Source organism: Diuraphis noxia, unplaced genomic scaffold (genome assembly GCF_037042655.1).
Source record: "Diuraphis noxia isolate RWA-SAM2 unplaced genomic scaffold, SU_Dnox_SAM2 contig0003, whole genome shotgun sequence".
Lineage (NCBI taxonomy): Eukaryota > Metazoa > Arthropoda > Insecta > Hemiptera > Aphididae > Diuraphis > Diuraphis noxia.
This window is the reverse complement of record NW_028301713.1, coordinates 80630895-80653679: the sequence shown is the minus strand read 5'-3', so window position 1 is coordinate 80653679 and position 22785 is coordinate 80630895. Positions and strand designations below refer to the sequence as shown.

Below are 22785 nucleotides of genomic sequence, written 5' to 3'. Positions count from 1 at the left end.
GGGGTAAACTCTGGAACTACTTATCAGATCTGAGATTTTTTTTTTTAATGAATGAGTACATTGTGGAGAAGGTTTTAGGCTAAAATGTAGTCCAATAAAAGTTGCAGGGGTAAGAGGATGACCATACCAAAAATACAATAGTGCCGCGATACTTCCATCAAAAAATAAACTTAATATTAAATATTTTTGTATATTGTAAGGTTTCTATCAGGTTCAGATCTAAGGTGGATTATTTTTTATTTATAACTATTTATTATTGTTTTCGAAACATTCATTTCGCGTTTTTGAGTTTTTGTAAATTAGTAAATCTACGGAAATTTGTCACGGGAAGTTTTGAACATGACTAGCCGGATATTAAACGACGAATTAAACATAAATTAAAAAAAAAAAAAAAATAGGTAGTTTAACTAATGGGTGGCTTCTTCCCTCAAAATATTCATGTAAATAATTACTCTGTGCACATTTGCTTATCGTTCTACAAAATAATAGTTTGTAAATTTCTTATACAAAAAAAAAATATATATATATAATATATAAGTTTTGAATCATATAGAGATGGTATTTTTAACAGGCAAAAAAGTGCACGGGGATCAGTTAGTTACACATAAATATTAAAAGAAAAATATTTTTTTCAACACACTTGCACAATTCTTTGAAAATATTCTAGCTCTAGGCAGGAGGGCAAATATTATAATAATTCATAATAATATTATGTTACCTCTAATATTTCATCCTAAATATCACCATGTATGAATTTTTGATAAATTCTATAAATATTTATGTTATAAAACATTTAATTCATGATTTTTCATGTCTTTCTTAAATACACCTGAGAGTATTACTAATAAATGCTGATAAAATATTATATTTAAATGAAAATAATTATTTTATTTAGTATGTTTTATTTTCGAAAATATTATTCATTGAGACTTGAAATGTTTCATATTTTATTATTTTTTCTTTTCACAATTCATTTTTTTGAATTTTCAGATAAATTTCAAGTGCTCGCCACTCCAACATTTATTTTCTATATTTATCTTGCGCGTAATATAGCAATAAAAGGTATTTTATACTTCCACGATTACAACATTCTGTTTAACTTATGGCAAATAAAACTATTATAAGTTTTATTAAACCAGTTTTCTGCGTGACAGCTAGTCTGATATATTTTAAAAGTATTTAAAGTATTTAAATTCTTTATTAATATGAGCGTGTTCAAATTTAGCATGATTAATTTTATTTTTAAACTTTAATCCTAAGAAAATAAAATAAAAACTATTAGTCAACGCACATGATATAAAACACTTCTGTATATCTGAAGATAATATAATAGATATCTTTTTCCTAAACTGAATCAGCGATTTTTTATCGTGAAACATCTTTGTTACTATACTACACGACAGACATACGGATAAAATACATGTTGGCGTGGCGGTCACTTTAGCTGTAACTGGACTTTATTACATTGTTATTAATCGTGTAAGCTTATGCTAAATTTGACGTTTCTAAGAAGTAAGAAAATGCTTTAGTAAAAACGAACAGATGAAATAATGTCCAGTGGTCAAAATAAAAACCACATAATATACCATTTGAACAGGGTTTTAAGTATTTTATATGCACACGCAGCGCAATTTTTGAAATGCTAACCACATAATATAGTACTAGTACTTACCTATTATATACCACCATCCGCTTCAGGCCGTATACCACAGTCATGACCACTTAAAGCGTTTATTACTGTGTCTGGACCAAACCACCACTCATTCCATAATATCGGACGACTTCTGTCAGCTACACGTTTGCATAATAATATTAGTTAAATAGATTAAGTTTTTACAACTATATTATCGCTTATGCCTGCTGATGAATTATGACAGATAAAATTTGATTTGTCTCTAAACGTAGATCAAATATTACGGTATTGCCAGATAAATAATAGTATTTATCCGATAAAACACATATCGAATGATAGTCTTCTAGACAATAGTGTACATAAGTTAGAACTTATATAACTAAAGACCATATTCTACCGAATAAAAAGATAAATAGGTAATAAAAATTATTAAATTATTTTAATTACAAATGGTATTTCCAGTATTTAGGAGTTGAGATAAATTATCTATTTGTATAGTTTTATTGTGAATATTTATTTAATATGTAAAACACCTGTTTTTTATCCGTGCTTACCCGTTATTATGACATAGACGATAATACTACTAATACAATTTGATATTCAAAATTGGGCATCTATTTACGTGATATATTATATACTTATATTTTTCAACCATCAACTGTAATGCTTTTCGTATTAAAATGTCTGTTCTTAACCTATACCGTTCGGTTCAAATATATTTTAAGTACCCATAAAGACTTTAGTTTATCGAACTTAATCTATATTTTAGTGGTTAAGAATAATAAAGGTACATTAAATAATTAAGTACCCAATTTTTTTTCGAAGGCGGTTATAAAGATAATTGAAATTCTACTTTTACTGATAGTAATTAATTGTCAAATAATTAATATATCTAATATTAAATTGTAGTATACAAAATAAGTACTAAAATTATAATTTGTGCATGTATAAGAAAATATATAAAATTATTTTAATAATTAAATATAAAATAACTATTTTTTTTATTTAAATATATATTTAAAAACATACCATAACTTCGTTTTTTAATGATGAATTGTTTAGGAATCACATAAAAAATATCAAAAACGTCATTTTAATTATTTTATCAATTAATTATTTTTGCTCTCTAAAAATTAGCAAATTTAAATTGAAAAATACCAATGCAAATTATTTTTCTTCAAGAATAATAATTAAGATAACATCCACAGAAATGTGAACTGAATATATAAGATAACTGCAAGCAAAATAATTTAAGATAAAATACGAGTAAATCACATCTTTACAGTTATTTAATGGATGTGAAAATCAAATGTAATTATAGACATCGATTGGTAGCATTATTGATTGTGTGGTGCTTAAAGAATTTTTTTCCTTGCAAAGATTATCTAAAAACAAAAAAAATGCAGCTAATCTTATATGTTAACGATGGTTATCTTCGTGTTTTTCTCGAACTTTGAATAAAACTTTAACTTTTTTTTTAATATGTAGAAAATTCATCCTCTTTTCATGATTTCTTGCATTTTTAATGAATAGGTTAAACTATAAAAAGACACAATTAAAAATAAAAATGGTTCATAAAATAAAATAACACTCGATATTTTAGTATTTTATTAGCTCTGAAAAATTATATTGAGTCTAATAAATTAAGCGTTTGAAATGTATGTTTAATGTCTAGGAGGGGTTTCATAGCCTAGCATTTCTTATATGCCTACTATTGCCCATATTGAGTATAGAAAATAAAATGGTAAAGCTATTAAATTCAATGTTACCGTATTATAACCAGGACCTATATGTTGTAAATTATACGAGGATTTCAAGTCAATTAAACTTTACTCACGATATATACGTGAGACTTAGTCTTTTTTCCACTTTATTTTTTATATTTTTTTACCTAATATACATTTTTATGCATTCATTAATGAATTAATTGGTTTTTATGCAATTTTACTTATTTTTTTAAAAATAATTATTAAGTTTTAATTTTTACATGTCTGATTATTCATTTTTTTTTTTTTTTTTTGACAATTATCTATTATATATGGGATTTACTATAATACAAGTGTTAAACATGGAACATTTTGTGAGATTACTAAATAATAAATAAGAAGCAATTTTTCTAACGTTTATAAGTTTTTAGGCTCAATGAATTTAATTTATTGAGTATCAATAAAAAAATATATTTCATAAATAGTTCAAACAATGACATTTTAAACATAATTGTTTGTATTGTAGTACATGCATTTTTGAAACAGGTTAACATCAATGATTTTAATCACATTTAATTTTACTCACCATAAAAATATATGTGAAGGCGATTGTAGATACTCGTATTTGGGACGATATAGATTATAAAAATAACAAACCACATTACCAGCGTTTGGTACTAAGCAAATTTAAACCTGGTAGACCATATAAATAATACAAAGTATAATTTTTGATCAATTTTTTAATGTTTTCGATTTTATCAACATTGTATTATTATAATTATAGGTATTTTACAACTGCGATAAACCAATAAGAATTAGATAGCATTAAATTTTAAGTTTTATTTTAACAGTTGATAATTTTATATTTTAAGTTCTTTCAATGTGTCTATAAAATACCCATTTTTACCAATGTTTATGGTTGTAGTACACATTTGCAAAAAAAGCACTCCGCTTACGACAAAGGTAGGTCTTAGACTATACCATACTGATAGAAATGGACCACAGGAACCGCTCTAGTAACCAAAATCCCTCGAGTAACATTTAGTTCGTTAAGAAAAAGGTACTCAGAACTTGGAACTTGAAAGCGCAAGTAAACTTTCAAATAAATCTGTATACGTTTTTAGACAACTCCATTTTATTTTTATTTTAGTATATTTTCATTACTTTTTTTATATAAATACATTTCAACAAAGAATAAATACAGAAATAACCTCAAGTAGGTAATTGAATAAATCACATGTTAACTGATATTATGTTACTTCATACTTATATGCAATCTTCATAAATAATATTTACAAAATTACAACAGTTAAATTTAAAACTTAAAATAAAAAAACTAACGATTGCTATACACGAGAAGTCAGAAATAACGAAGTAATAATATTTTCAATGAGGCAAAGCTGTTATGACTTACAATTTTTAATTCCTAACATTAATTATGTACTGGTATTTATCGTGGGTAGTTTTTGATTGATTTATTTTCAAATTATTTGTTTAAATAATATTACCAGTTTATGATTTTTTAATAATTCTTGCAGCATAAATCTTGATAAATCAATTGACATAAATTGTCATAAATGACATAATTGTTTTCTTTTTAAGAGATGCTTTAAGTATTTAGCAATAAATTTGTTTAATTAGTTGGTTGTAGGCGCATAACGAGTTGGCTTCTTTGGATAAACACAAGATAATTTATATTTTACCCTCAAATAAAACACTCTTTATGACTATTCTTACATTTTATATATACCTACATACTATAATATGTATATCCGGTATTCACATTAATTATTGAGCTATAATAGTTTATACTAAAAGCTAAATAAATATATATATATGTATACCCACAATGTATTACTATATGTATAGAAATCGTAAGCCTTAATACTACGGATTTGGTTTTAATAATACTTAAAAATTCTTTGTTTCTATATTTGACTTATGTTTACCACTTTAATCAATATAATATTATTATTAGTGGCTTGGTGAGGCGCGGTCGTACGCTCAATCTGCGGAAACGCGCTGAGCGTACGTACCGGCCGCAGTTGCTAGCTCCCGGATGGGTGACCACCCGGGATTTTAGCAACATATCCTTGCCACACATACATAAACACGTGTTACAACCCTACCCACTTAAAAACCTACAAACAAATATACAAAAATAACCCCTACCGTACCACCCCACGCCCAATGACCTATGTTGCCGCGAATTCACCTTAATAATAAAAATAATATATATATATATATATATATATATATAATATTACTATCAAATAACTTTGTCATCTGCCATAATAGTCTGAATTATTACATTAATTACTAATGAATTTGTACAATTAGTACAATTAAATAACCAATACAATTGTTTTTTTTTTCTTAAACTTAAATTTGTTATCAACTTGATAATTTAATGCAGAACCCACATAAGTTGTCCAAATTTCTCTTCAAAAGATGTTTTTTTTAAGTAACACGAAATCTTTAACTTTTAGGAACTTATTCAATATTATTTGAATCATTAATTTCTTTACTAAATTCTATTTTCAAAATATTTAGACCAATTTTAATTCTAAAAAAAAATTTTAATTTAAAATGTTCACGAATTAAGTTAGGTATTTTATAAGTTTTTTATTTAGAAGTATGAAACGTTTAATTCATTTTTATTAGGGTATTACAATTTTCAACGTATATAGATAAATTTTAAACTACTAAGAAACTATTCGCACCATTAAACTGTAAATCAAAATTGATTCATGCGTTAATAACAGCTAGTAGTATACGCTATTATACTATAATACATAATTAGATAATACAATATGCAAGGTTTCGACAAAAGTATATAACTTAACGTAGACAACTAATAGAAAAATAACGTAAGCTAACTCGACTTAACCTTACACACCACGTTTGCAACGAGTTCAACATTAAATTCAACTTTAACAAATTTATTACAGTGGTCTTAATGATGATGTACACTCAAAACAAATTATATACATCATAACGGCTTCCTTTTTTTTCGGTATTATTTATCATGTTTTCTCCATAATTTATTTAAAATTGCTACTTTTTACCCTCTAATATATAGATATTATTTATACATGTTTATCATATAATTAATATTACATTAACCACTTTAAAACCGAGCATATATTATTATTATTATTTGAAAAACAGCTGATTTGTCAATATTATTTGATTGGGAGAAGCACTTTAAAACATTGAGATTAAATTAATAAAAAATCAGAATTTGAATTAACATTTAATTGTTATGGGTTTCTATAACAGTAATTTGTATGAATAGGACGATATATACTATACATATTATTTTACTAGGGTATAATCATGCATATGAGGTTTATACTTATAGTTAAGCATATAATATTATACGAATAAAAAAATATGATGGTGATAATATGACAACGCACCTGCCGTATTTATTTTAAAAAAATAAAAAATAAAATGTTTTTCCTGAAACAATAGCTGACTTCAATAATTTATTATTAATGTTAAAATAAATCTATCCACTTTTTCAGCAAAGAGCTTATGGATAAGCATTTTAAAAATTTTAAATGCTCTTTTGTGTTTGAACAAAAAATAAATCTTATTAAAAACGCGTGAATAATAGGTTTATACGTTTCATCATTAATCGTGATTATATTGGATAATTTGAAAACAATGAAATGTCTTTATAATAGGTAGTTAGATGAACTTATACTTTAACTTTTTTTTTTAAAATGTATAAATAACCTTCGCTCTTCCATTTTAACGTGTATACAAGTCTATTTTGATCAAACGACGCATCAGGATATTTATCTAGTATTTTATTTTTTTTTTTTTATAATAACTTCATTAACCATTCACGTTTTCATCCAAAACTGATATTATTTTAAATTTATGTTTGATACCTACTACTAAAATAATATATTCTTCAAAATATTTATGAAACAAATTTACAAAAAAATATGTAAAAAAAATATGTATTGTACTATTATTAATATCGATAATAACATTTTATTTCGATTAAATAGAGATTTTCTGTTACTTTTATAACCAATAAAAACAAGTGATTAAAGTTTGGGCGAAAATGTATCTAATATCTAATATTCGAACCCTTTATAGTATATTATTCAAAACGAAAACCGACAAAATATTAAATTATGATTCAAAATCAAAGTTATTTTTTGAAATATAATTGATCCAGTATTGAAGTGTATATTTCATATAGTTTTAATTGATCCATTTATTATTTATGCTTATATTATAACATTATAAGTAGGGTTTCTATGCATTGATTGGATGTCAGATAAATCCACGATTTGGATAATTATTTATTTAAGTAGAACCACTTTTTTTTTTTGCATATTTTGAACATAATGCATAATTCGATTTTTGTTGATATGAATTTTAAATTGAATTTATTAATAAGCGTTTATAATAATTGAGTTATTTTGTTGAAGTGCAATAATTTTACAATCTAATATTACCTTGAACAATTTACTGATACGATTAACAATATTACAATATTTTTGTTTTTCATTAGTACGACAAGTTTTGGTTAATCTATTCATCGTTGCAATCGACGATCATTCGTGTTTTAAAATTTGAAGGAAAAATGACATTACTAAAGCCCAGAACTTGATGCAATCGCATCTTTTTTTCTAATTTTCACATTCAATGACCATCTATACAGGAATTTGATTCATGAAGAATAGAATTTATGGTACAATTTTCATTTTGCATTTTTAGGGAATATTTTGCTTTACGGTCTTTTTAAAATATTTTTGGTGCATTTTATTCATTTTTACATATATTTGCATTTTTCTTGTTGAAAGTTACACATACAGATTCCATAAGCTTGTTGATTATTAATGTTCATTAACTTTTTTTTTTGCTGTCGTGAAAAAAAAATTTGAAAAAAATATAAATTTTACTAAAACAAGTATTTTTTATTATACAGTTTTATTTAGTAAAATAAATATGATTTTAATAATATATAATAATAATATAATATAATTATTTTAATAACTTTTGTATCAAATACAGTATTTATCAATTTTTACAGTAAAATATACATTTTTAATATTATTTTTTGTGTCCTTTTTAACATTTTTATGTCATTTTATTAATTTTTTTTCTTTCGTTTGTCATATATTTTTAGATTATAAAGTTCTAGCCCCTAACTCGTTACAATAATACTCAATTTTAATATTTAAAATGAACAATAATTCTATAAACATAATAATTAAATAATAAATAACTATTAATTATTAATAGGTAGTTTTTTTTTTTATTATTTAACAAATACGCTTCAACTACCGGGGTTATTGGCATTTCAAAATACATATTATAGTTTACTTAATTTTAACAAAATAATAAATTGTAAATAGGTGAAAAACTGATTCAAAAAGTTTTAAGAGAAATATGTTTTCATTTTGTGTGATATTCTAAGTTTTGCTAATGTTATTAGATTTTATGCAGAAGGTTGGTCTCTTTGATTCCTCTAATACGGTAGTGATGATGTTTTCTCTTTATTTGGTGCTAGTATTTCACATAGATTGTTGGGGAGCATCAGTTTGTGTCTGGCGTCTTTTATGAGAAGGCATTCAGTTAAAAGATGTTTTTCTGTGTTCGCGGTGTTACATGAGGTGCATATCCGTTGTTCCTTGTTGTTTATTAAATGCTTATGAGTATATAATGTGTGGCTAATTTGTAGTCTATCAATGATGATTTGATGTCTGCGTGGGAGTGACATAACGTGCATCCAAGGGAGGGTGGAGGATTTAATTTCTCTTAATTTGTTATTTTGTATTAATCTCAATTATCGAAGACATTGATTGAGGTTAGCGTTTATTTAATGTTTTGTGTCGAAATAAGTTGTGATATTCAGATATTCCAAAATTCGGTTTTTTCATATGTTGCTCTTTTGGCTATTTTGTCTGCGATTTCATTACCTGGTATACTGTTGTGTCCAGGTACCCGTATACATCTGATATATTTTTTGGTTATGAATATTTGGGTGCAAATAGGGTTGTCTTTATTAGGATTTACTAAGTTTTTGAGAGCACTGAGAGAGTAAGTGTATATGATTGTACATTAACTATCTGAGATGGTGGCTAATTCTGTCGCTTTTAAAAGAGCTAGATATTCTGGTATGTAAATAGTGTTGTAATCTAGGATCTAAAGTGCTGTTTGAGAGTTTGGCTGAATTAATGCAATTTCAGTTCTTTCTATGTTTTTTGATGCATCTACATAAATTTCGCAATGTGGCGATTGTGTTTAAAAAAATAATATTTGGTAAAATTATTATTTGATAGCTTTACCTATTTCTATGTTTTATTTTACATTTAGTAAACGATCTTTTTAAATTAAGATTTAAATTAAAATATATTTTCATTAAATACCTACTGATTACTGCAATAGAATAAATAATAATCAATACAGATCATGAAAATTTTTAAACAAATGATAATAAGAATTAAATTTATTATTTGTTCATACTATAATTTTACCACTGACTAAATTCGATAATAATTTCAGAAAATATTATATATTAATATTTTTTTTTTTTTTTTAAATAAACAAAAATTATAATTTTTTATACAACATTCGAACTTCATTATTATTCATTCGCTAAATCTTATATACACTAAAATGTTATTAACTTTTGTTAGTTTAAAGTATAGCCAAGGTATTTTTATTTGATATTTTTATTTGAACTATGAAATTTTTATAATTGTCTTTAAAATACATCTTCTAATAGAATAACTAGATTAAAATGTTTTGTATCTATTTTCATCAGAATATTCTGAAGCTTTAATTTGTTTGTTTTGTCTAAATTCTTATATTTCTATTGGCGAACCTAATCAGGACTAAAATTAATTTTCAATAATTTCACAGAAGTTTTAGTCTGTTATATTGTCAAGCAATAAAACTGACGTTTAAAAATACAAAGTTAATGCATTTTGAATGAACCGTGCGTAGATAATACTGTTCAAAACTTTAAGCTACACTTGTATGTTTGTTAATTTGATTAAAACAGACGGTATAAATGTATGTTTACAATACGAAAAATATATACATCACGCAAGTGCAGCTAGGTATTAGGTACTACACATGTATCTTGTCAAAAATTATTATACTAAGAGTGGTCATCTTTTGAATGTATATCATAACCTGATTACAAGGCTTTTCATTTTAAGTACCTACCTACGGATCACAAATAAATTGTATTATAGAATGTACATTAAATAACTAGAGTTAAAAAATACATAAAAGTAATTTTAATATTATTATTAGACGAAATATAATAGATGTAATATTATATATACCTATAAACTTATATTATTAAATAAACAGTACATCAATTTGATATTCAACCAAAATCTCGAAGATTATAAAAAATGAATAAAAAAGGACAATTTGTTTGATAATATTCCATTGTCAGTCCTGGAATGAATACCTAAGTTTTTTTACATTATCAAAGAAGTTTCCATTAAAATATCGTTGAGCTATTCATTCATAAGTTTTTGATTAATTTGAATATTTTTTCATGATTATCTTTTTTTCAAACAGTTATTTACATAACAAATCACTAAATAATTTTTACTGTTTTTCTTAGACAATTGTATGATTTTTTTCAACATAAATTAATGTCTCGTAGTGAATGCTTATTTTTAAATTTTCTGATTTGACAATACAAGTACATTGTACCGGTATTGGTTTTATAATTATGCGTGATTAATTTTTTTTTTTAATTTTTTTTTTTTTTACAAGTTACTTTTTATAGTTAGTAAAATACTTCAACCTTCATGTTTGAATCGATGAATTCTGGCTTTAACTTGGTAGTAACTAATCTAGTTGGTATTTGGAAGATGAAATTATAACTAAAACATTCCAATTTATCCTTAAGCAAGTTTTTTTATTAAAAAATAATACTGAAAATTTTAAACAATCCACGTTTTATTAATTTATCAATTTTTAATAGAAAACAGTTTTTCAAATAATTACATTAATTTCAAGCTGTTTATAAACAACTAAAACTTCAAAATTTTTAGTTTTTCACTAAATTTTTGGTAAAAAATATTATGCTTGATCAAAAATTTGCATTTAAAAAAATGAGTCCTCAGAAGTTACATGTTTGGCAATTCAAAAATTTTAATTAATCAATTTCAGTAATATATTTAAATTATTATATTATTATCATCATTTTAATTTTTTACAATTGATTTCAGCACGGAATTAAAACAAAATATATTGCATGACATTATTTAACACTTTTTCGTAATATGTGTTCTTTGCCCCAAAAAAAATTAAAATTAAAAATTAAAATAATGGTTTGATATTAATTTTGAAAAATAATTGGGAAAGTCAAAATAAAGAACAAGTCTTCTAAAATTCATATTTTACATGATATTTTTAGTGTAATATATTATTAAAATATACATTGAATATTATTACAAAAGGTGCACTTTTCTTAAACATGTATTTTCAAATTAATTTAAGTACTAAATAAATTTTAATATTTTATGAAGTATTATTTATATAATTTCAATAAATTCAAGATTTTTCTGAATATGCATATATTTAGTTGAACTATAATTATAGTATCACCCAATGGCCTATGTTGCCATTTTTCCCCTAAAAAAAAAAAATTATAGTAGGTTTTAATTTATCATGTTTCGTTCTTACAAATTTATTACCTATATTATATTATTTTTTTTAGTAGATCAGTAAACAGAAAATATAGCTTAGAAAAAAACCATAAGCAAAAAAGTTCTTTCAGAAAAGTTGATCATTTCGTGTCTTTGATGCATTAATTAGTAGTTAATATTATAAATTAATGTAAATAAATTACATATTAAATAATACAATTACCTCCATAAATTAATATATTTAGTTAAATATTGGACACAATTATTTATGTTGATAAATCTTGTTTTAATATAGCATTGACATTAATAACAGTTTTCATATTAAATATTATTTGTGTTTCTATAAGTTTTGGAATATTGTTATTATCAGTCAGATTTATTAAAAGTCTTGTTTCGTGAATTTAAGTATTTAATTTAAAAGAATAGAAAGTTTTAAAGGATAGATATATTTTTTTAATTAAATCTAACTCTGGACATTCACAAGAAAAGAGTTGGAAAAGTAAACTTAGATGAACAAATATGATATTTTTTTAAAGGTGAATTTTAATAACCCAACCAACCCAAAGTATACATATATCATACAAATATAATTTAACAATATAACGTTTTGTATAATATTTTAAATATTTGAACTATTTTATATTATAAAAAAAAAATGTAATTTAAAATACAATAAGTTCATATTTCATTCCTGAACAATATAAATAACGCCTTTTAACCTTTATTCTAATGTTTTGTTGTATTATATTTGTTTAAAAATATTGCACCATTCAACAAGTTTTTTTTTAATTTGAACATGTCGAGTATAATATTGAAACTATTGAAATATATTAAACGTTTACATGATTAAAACACGTCTTTATATACAATATTTGTGTAGCTAAAATTTTGTTTATTCTCGTGTGTAAAATTAATTGAATTTGGTAAGAGTAGGTACTATTTACAATATTACAGTTAATAGTAATATATATAATTATACAATATATGATTATTGATTAGCACAATTTGTTTGAGGAGCATAATACGATTTCTGGCTAATTGATTGTATCGATGGAATTCTAAGCTGATGATTATATCAACTGAAGTAGTGGTTTTTTTAATCTTTTGTCTTGTAAGAAAAAAAAAGTATTAAATTATTATCCTGATGTTCGTGACTTGACTGATGACGCGTAACATAGCCTTTTATAGTCCCTTATTTTTAGCAATATAATGCTGTCAGCTCAACGTCATATTAGTATATAAAAAAACATATGATGATAATAATTATTTTTAGAAATCAATTTAAGGAGAGATGTAAAAAACAAATGGGGATATATAGTAAGAAAAGAGTGATATAAAAATAAGGAGTAGGATACCGAAGAGTATCTCCAAGAATAACTTTTTTTTTCTTATAGTTTACAGAGTGATATATTTTATCTGTATTATTAATTAATTTCTTTTTTATTTCTATGATCTTCGAAATATTATGTTTATGTATTATGAAAATTGACAATATTTTATTAAATACGAAAATATTAAAATATTTTTGTTTAAAATCGATTAGTCTCATGAATAAGAAAATATCCATTCAAATGATGATGCTTGGAAATTTTTATTTATAGCATTTTCCACCTTCCACTGTTCGGTGTTATCACAAGTACCAACATTTTACTACTAGATAATATTATGGAACAAGAAAAATTATTATCATGGTACACTCGTAATTATTGATAACAGTTGTATTTTATGCGAATTGCAAAACATATTTTCTTTTTTCATTTATGTTGTTGGCTGTTTTTTTTTCGCTTTTCAGTTTTCTTTGTTCTAAATTCTATAAAAAAGTAGGTGCTATACAGTATACCGCCTACCCATATAACACAATGACTAGTAGAGTTATTGTATGATGTACGATAAATTAACGATTTCAAGTTTTGAATTTTTATATTTTATCAGTAGTGATAACAACTGTTAACAAAAACCGTCTCAAAAAGCTCGTGCGCAAGTTCCGCACCGAGTGCAGTTTTTCAAGATGGAACACATTGCACTGGAATCGTGGTAGATGGAACACGCAAATGGCACTCGGTGCGCCCTTAGTGCAATAGTGCAACTAGGTGGAAAATGCCATTAATCTCGGGTAATTCGTTGAAAAATCTTTTTTCGTAAATACGATTTCGTTCTTTTTTCGTACAGCTAATATACTACTTACTATATTATACTCATTGGTCAAAACGTCACTCACCTGAGCGTATCGGTCGACGACGCCCTCGCCGAGGTTGAGGTGCGTGCCGGCAGTGCAGTTGTCTCCCAACTGTTGTTGCGACTCGACGATCCGCAGCAGCCGGTTAACGATGTCGTTGTCCAGCTCGCTGACGGTGGCCGTGGCCGTCTGCTGCGGCTTAGCCGGTGCCTGTGAGTTCGGCCGCAGGTTCCTGGCGTTCCGCGAACGGCCGTGCCGTATGGCCGCACTCTGTCCAGCGTAACCGGTTGCCGCACACTGCAACAGCGCCAGCGCTGTGGCCAGCAACACGGCTGTGGCCGTGGCCGACATAGCGTTTCTGCCGACCGTTGTTACAGCGGCGGTGACGGTGATCAACGCATCGAACTCGGCTGCCCGCCCACTCACCGTTTGTTCACCCCTGAAGTGGAAACACACGAAACATCACAGATCACAACGGGGCACAAAATTCATCGTATGCATGACATCCACTAAGGATTGAAACGTTGTTTATATACATCGGTTTATTAGTAAACGAAAATTAAAATTATATAATGCGAGAAGCCATTGTGCCATTTTTAAACATTTATTTTACAATTTTTTTGTTTATTCTCTTTAATTATTGTATCTTCTCAGAGTTTTCGAGTATTTATAACGACATAAAATACGTCGGTCGCGTTTGTCATACTGCACAATAATTATACTGTAAACAGTGTTAGACACCACACTTGGGTCTAATCATAAATGAAAGTATGAAACCTACGCTATTCAATTTCACCAAGTAAATTAATTTACAGTTAAAGTAACGAAAAAAAATGGTAATATTCCAAACAATTATAAAAAATACATACAAATTTAAATTCATATATGTTAACAAAATTTAAATATAATATATCTAATGGTATTTGCTGCTGAGTTTTTAACTTGGTCAATAAAAAAAGTATATTGCATAAGTGGGTATATTCATATATTATAGCGAACACAATTGAAAGTTTGATATCAATTATTATTTTTATTTTTAGTATATGTATATTAACATAATATAAAAAGTTATTTATTTTACATTATTTTTATCATTGTTATTGTTAGCTAAACTCGGTGCACATAACTACGCCTTCATTCAAAATTGAACTCATATGAAATTTATAACGATATTTATAGTTTGTATTATTTTTTTTTTGTGACTTTTCGGTCATTTTACATGAAAAATCTAAAAACTGAATGGCTCACTTTATTCATGTTTGTTGAAGTGATTTTAGACAATATTATTTTATTTTTATTTTCATGCGTACACAAATAAATTTGCAAGGTTTTCCGACGCGCACATGTAAGAAACAAGGATTTTTTAAATGTAGTCCATACGACCACCACACACTTGTTATATCGATTGTCTCTATGCTTTGTTGATAGTCATTGCAATAATGACAACTCGTTGCATACTCAGCGGTTTCTAGTCTTGATTTGCAATGCTTAATTTTTTCAAATGATCGGGATTGAGCATTGCGTACTTGAGCGATTTGGGGTCTTACATCCCGTTGTTCATCTGTTCGTGTCGCTTTTGGTGCCATATTTAATCGGGTTTGAGGTGAATTAAGTTTTGTTTGAAAGGCATGATTGAAAATTTTAATATTTTATATCGTGCATTGGTTAATATTATTAAACTCAAATACATCCATTACTCTGTCTTACTCGATGATGAGAGACACTCGACATACTCCGTACAGAACAGCGATTACCTACACCAGCTCAACTTTTTTATATTTACAGTCACTCTCGATAATTGCTTTAAAGATTCTGATATTCTTATAAAACTGCCATGCACGATATCAAAGAATATCATTAGGTACGTTGTGTTTATCTTTGGAAAGAGAAGACTATAATGAATATCATTGGTACTTTCTGATCATCAATGTAAATTTGTTAAACATGAAATATAATTTGTAAACAATCTTTTTAGGAAATTATTTCAATAGTTCGGATAGCTCATAAATATGTTGGATATTAAATCTCTTATAGAATTAACTTACTAAGCTTACTTGCTTAGCTTTAATACAGTTTCATTTTGCATGTGGTTTCTTGGTGTTTGGCTGTATGCATATTACACACATATCAATGTTTTATCTACACAATTATTATGAATTCATTAGTTGAATTTATTTTTAATAAACCAACATTTTATTAAACTAATTACATTAATTCTGATTTAAAATGCCTAACTTTTATTCAAACTTACGAACGTCAGATTGTATACATATTTAAAGCTAATATAAATAAATACTAATATTTACATTGTCATGATACCAGGACAAAACAGAATATTTTAAATTTAAATATACCGTTACATCATACTAATTTGCGAACTCAAAGCCTTATAATAAGAAGTAAATTTTTTCCACGAAAATGTAATATTATTTCAGCTAATTTTGATCATTTCATTAACCATAAGAAATTTATTATTAATATTTTCTCTTGTCTTTAGTTTGTTATTATTTTCATAGTGCGTTCTAATGTTGTAAATAATTTCAATATATTCCACTCTTTACTATGAACTCGCCTCAGTCACATTTGAACATAATATGCTTATTGGATAAGTTTGAAACTAATGTTTATTTATATATATATATATATATATATATATATATATATATATATATATATATATATATATATATATATATATATATATATATATATATATATATATATATATATATATATATATATATACATATAATATATATAATATATTATTTACAGGCCACAGGGTGTCCCGCGAGAATTTACCCATTGTGATATCTCACGAGATAATTGAAATATCAAAATTCTGGTTTTATAATAAGATTTACAGGGATAAGAACTACAATTATTGTAGTGTTTATTTTTCTGAAAATATTGACGTTTCAAAGTGTTATTTCCATTAATTTCCTGATTTTTATATTTTTTCTAGTTTTGAAGAAATAAAATATGATTATAAATTTATAACTATTAGGAACGCGGAGAGTATTCGGCCGGTGGTATGGGAATGCGCGCGGCGTGGAGGGTCACATGTTTGATAACATTATGGTATTAAATAATTCGCAATTTTTTCGAAACTAAAAAAAGTATTAGAAATCAGGAAATTAATGAAAATAAAATTTTGAAACGTCAATATTTTCAGAAAAATAAACTCTAAAAAATGGCTATCTTAATTTTTTTGGAAATAATTAAATATAAAAATATATTCTTTAACTTTCTTACAAAAACATTTAAATAAATTTAAAAATGGAATAATTGTAGTTCATATCCCTATGAATCTTATTATAAAACCAGAATTTTGATATCTCCATTATTTCGGGAGATATCGCAATGGGTAAATCCCCTGGGACACCTTGTTTATACAATATACATATAGGTATATAAATTATGTCTATATTATATATTTGTTGTTGCAATAAATGTTATTGTTATTTATTATTTTTGAGATGAACGCCGTACATAATTTCGTATGGTTTTGAGAAAAAGTGTTTTTTTTTTCGTTTTGTGTATACTAACATTATTGTCTTTAACAATGTAATATCACTATGGCAAATGTATAAGAGTCTTGTGGTACTTTCTCGTGTTTCTTATTTACTATTATATTAGGCCTAATAAACGTTAGTATCAGAGCTCTTAATGGTAATAATTTATTCTTAATTCCATTTTCGTCTCCAGAAACAAATTATAGAATATCTTATAAAATAAATGAAACTTTTTTTTTTTAGTATAATGATTCTTTTCATATTTTGTTAGATTTTTCAGATTTATTTTCTCGTTTAAGCTTTGATTTTAAAGTCTATTCAAAATTTAACGAATATTAATGCAAGGTAGGTATTTTTGAATTTTAAAGAAAAATCCAAGATTTATAATACTTACGTCGTTTTTGTAGATGTAAATAATTAAGCGGAAAATCTTACTAACACAACTTAAGTTTAGGTTAGGTTAGGTTAACCTGTATTAATCTTACCGCATGTAGGTGCATTTTATCATAAAAGTAAAACATTTATGGTTATTACGCAAGTTGTAGTCTTAAGTTTTTTATATTCGATTTTAACTTCAAACTCTCCCAAGTCTTTTTATTTGAAACTTTTTTTTAGTGTGATTTATCAACATGCGTAAATTCAACTTGCAAATTCATTATGCAAATGATATTATACATTTTTAAATTGTACATGAAAAAAACTCTCTTTCTAATGTCATTAGGAGGTATACCTACTCTATACCTACAAATATAAAAATAAAACGATCTTGTAAGTATTAAGACAGCTACATAATATACGGTGGACAATTTTAGTAATCTTCTTTGCGTTTATGCCATTAAAAATTGTCTTCATGAGTGGTATATTTATATATTATATATACACATGTGATTACCGATTAGGTTAAGACACACACACAACGTATGTGTACTTACGGAAAAACTCAACAGTTAACAAGACGTGTTTTATAGATGATAGACGTTGCCCAGAATTGAAAAAATACCATACAATATAACTGCAGCTGCTAGACATTTATATAATATTATATACCTAATTTAATAATGTGCATAATTCGTGCGTACATCCGTATATTATATTATTATACAATTTTACATAATCGATTTTGGAAAACCGCAAACGTTGGGGTTTTCATAATATATAGACGATTTGCCAAGTTGTGGTGTGTGACAGCGGGTAGAAATTATTATGATCGAGTCGTTTTGCTGTGCATTATTACTTATTGTTGGCATAAACATAGGCGAATGTATGATATATGTATTTATTTTATTTTTATTTTTTTTATTTTTTATTTAATGGGAATTAGGTGTTATAAATGATTTTGAAGATCTAATAATATATTATAATATATAATAAATAACCTTCACTCAATCTTCACCCATAGGTCAAATAAAGTACAAAGATGTTACATCATTTTACAATCGTCATTACTTATTACGCTTAACATGATATGCAGTTAATTTACACGGTAGATATATTATCTATTTATATAAAAATGAATCTACATTCGAATGAGACTTAAAGACTTGGAACCTTCTATGTAAGTGAAGTAACTGAATCATACAAAGGAATTTATTTTTTTGATACACAGTATATCGGTATTATATGTATATACCTATATTAATTTATGTTAGTGGCTTATGTACTCGAAGACTACCCTACTGATTTTTATAAAAATTTCAAATTGTTCTCAGAGATATTAGGAAAGTTTAGAGATTAGTTTGAATCACGTTTGGAAATATACGAAGTGCTATCCGCTGTGGGCAGATTGCCCATCGCGGCTGAATTAATTCACAAAGCGAGGTACGCAGACGCCGATTGGCCAAAGAACTGAAGTTTGAAGTACACAAAAACCAATTGTACTTAGTAATATCGTATATATTATATTGTTTAGCAAAACGTAATATAAAACATAGTCAGAAACTTTCAAACTTTTAATAATTTGGTTGTATCAGAGGTGTTATTAAATACATCTAAATGTTTTAATCCGCATTAAGAAATTCAATAACATATATAGTTAAAAATAAAACACGTATAATAACGTTAATCTTGACATTTAAATATGATGTTTAATATATTATTAGATATTATTTGTAATTTATTAATAGCTTAACAGCTAATTTAGTTTCTTGAATGTAAAATTTAAGCGAAAAAGGTATTATTCTTATTTTTTTGTGTTCTTATCATTCTAAAATAACACGATATCATATTAATAGTATTTTTAATTAAATTAAAAATAATCGTAGTAACACTTTACATTTAATATTTATTTATCTAAAATTTAAATCATTTTTAAATTTAATATTCTTAAACATACTATTATTCAAACAGATTTAGTGTACCCTAACCACAGAATAGGAGAAATCAAAATGAACAATCTCCAAAAACCATAATAAGATCTTAAGTGTCATTATAATGTAGCCATACAACCAAATTTAATAATTTATTTTGTATATTACGGCCACTCTGAGATACAGTTTTTTTATAAACATCCATTTTTTTAAGGTTTATTTGTTATGATAAGTGTTATAATAGTGTCTAATACACATTTAATGTTGTTTTTGTTAACTTCGCACTCATTGCACTTAAACTCAAAATAAGAAATAATGTGCATTTTTGAAGAGTGTACTGAGTACCTACACTGTACTCTCTGATTTTACCTATTCTGTTGCCTAACCGTTAATGATATACCAATAATGGCTAATTATAAGATACATAATTATTATAACTGACGTAAGTATATAACTATTTGCTGTATTATCCAATTACACCTGAGTTAAAAATAATCCGTCTTTCCATTAATTTTCGTTTTGTATCAATTTAATATACTATATAATATATATTTGTATTATTATTTTGATAAATATACTATAATATAGTTTCATACATAATCGCGATGTAATTTTATTTCTGTATTCAATGACTTAAAACTGATTAAGATTTAAATAATTTGATTATGATTAAAAAAGTGTGTATTATTTTATGTTGTAATGCACATTTACGCAACACGCAATAGATTTAGGTAGGTACAACATAACCTATATAACCTATGATTTTTTAAAGTTAAATTGACCAATATTGCTATATTTATGTATAATATGGATATTTATATAATATTATAAAATACTAATCTTTTACGTGCACAAAAAACAAAATCAACGGGTGTCAAATCATTCAAATCTGATGGTGCACGCCCGTTTTTCCCTTATCCGGAAATTCGTGACTGTTTGACGGAAGTTGACTAATGCGGTGGAACACGATCTCGTTAGTTTATATTTTTTTCTGAGAACAGGAATAATAATCATGATGAATATCTATAAACATTTAATTTACATCCTACTTTGATTTATATTGTACTTCATTATTTTATGGCTTCCAATGGTTACTCTTTAGGAGAATTATAGCCCGAGTACATACGTAATACAATACATTCTTCGGTTTTTATTTCAATACAATTTTTATTTAAAAAAAAATCTAGGTATCTATACAACATTAATAACTAATTGTCGTCAAACAAAAATAATTAGTAATAATATAATATATTGTGTGTCTAGTTACCTATGGTACTATTAACGACATAATGCACAAATGATCGATGTATCTACTTATCTAATAATTGTAAATGTGTAATCTAATGATTATAAATGAATGTATTATGATACATAACACATTTTGAAGATAATTGGGATAGTAAAGTTAGGAGTTATTCTTTAAAGGTGGTTCTTCGTGACAGATAGTAATTCAACTTCAGTGGAAAACAATTTAATTTTCACTCACAAAAAATGCAGTCATGTAGTTGTAATCTCAACACCTACACGAAATATATCAAATTTTCATTTCTAGACTGATGATTTCCCGATTATATATATATATATATATCAGTTTTTCAGCTGAATAAAGTCAAATCGATTGCAAATTAAATTAAATTAAATAACAAACTACACTTTTCCGGGTCATAGCAAGTTTTTCTTTGTTTTTTTGCACTATTTTTTCTACCAAAAGAAATGATAAAAATGGAAACTTGAAAAATATAGTGGGCAGATATAATAATAAGAACAAGTCGAGTCGTTATGGTAGACAAAATGGAAAATAGAATATAAACACTAAACAATGGTGGGAAGATATTACTTGCAGCGATAGGCTCGTGCACAGCAATCACTATAATATGTTGCTATATTATGGTCTCGGAAAAAACTTTAGACGGATAAAATTGTTTGTAACAAAGCGAAAACTGAACGAAATTATTAAAGATAGCAAAACCCTAATATGGTGTTGTGTTCTAGGATCTTGTATAAATATTATCCACCAGTATAAACGTGACGAGAAAGGTAGCAATTTTTGCGAAGACGAAATTTTGTCACATTTGAATTCTCATTTCTCGTACAATTCAGATTTATTAGTATTCCGGCAGAGTTATATAATATGTTTGTCCGAGTTACTAAAAAATTATAGTGTTTGGACAAATAAAAACCAAAATATGTGTGCTCAAAATACTAGGATGTGATGCTGACGTCCGGCTTTTAGTCGATACAAACATCTTGTAGATTCTGAACGGGTACGAAATTTGAAGCTGTATTGTGAAATACAATAGAGGGTATGGTGTAATATATTGTTAACATCAACACACATTTTACAAAGATGTATGTAATACGACTCCGGAAGCAGAACCATTTTTACATTACATCAATACAATTATTCTAACATAATAATATTGTACGCATTATAATAATCTACTGGTGTGCATTGTACAAACTGTTATTTTATTCACAACGTTCTAAGTTTTCTCGAATTTCATTTTTATTTTTAAACCTTAGTAGTTATACTGCTGATTATTTTAATATGATATACCTAACACGTTCCATTTTTCAAAGTCCTGATATTATATTTTATTTAGGTACATTGTAAAATAAACATCTTGAAAATAACATTAAATTATCCGACTATATTCATTAGTCATTAAAAGTATATGAATTTAACCAATAAATTCATTCCAGTTCTTGGAAAAATTAATGATTAAAAGTATTGTTGAAGATAATTAATGAAAATCTCATGAAAATTTGATGGATAGAGAAAATTCTACTGTTATACAACA

General features: G+C 25.9%; 1 protein-coding gene across 4 annotated transcripts in view; it reads right to left on the bottom strand.

The window, feature by feature from the left end:
* Positions 1-22785, bottom strand: part of LOC107170002 (putative G protein-coupled receptor CG31760) — a 202875-nt gene that overhangs the window by 164322 nt on the left and 15768 nt on the right. For all 4 annotated transcript variants that reach the window (XM_089222186.1, XM_089222183.1, XM_089222184.1 and 1 more), the window contains one exon: positions 14206-14602. In XM_089222186.1, coding sequence (XP_089078312.1) covers positions 14206-14514 — 309 coding nt within the window. In that variant the 5' untranslated portion in view covers positions 14515-14602. The remainder of the gene's footprint in view (positions 1-14205; positions 14603-22785) is intronic.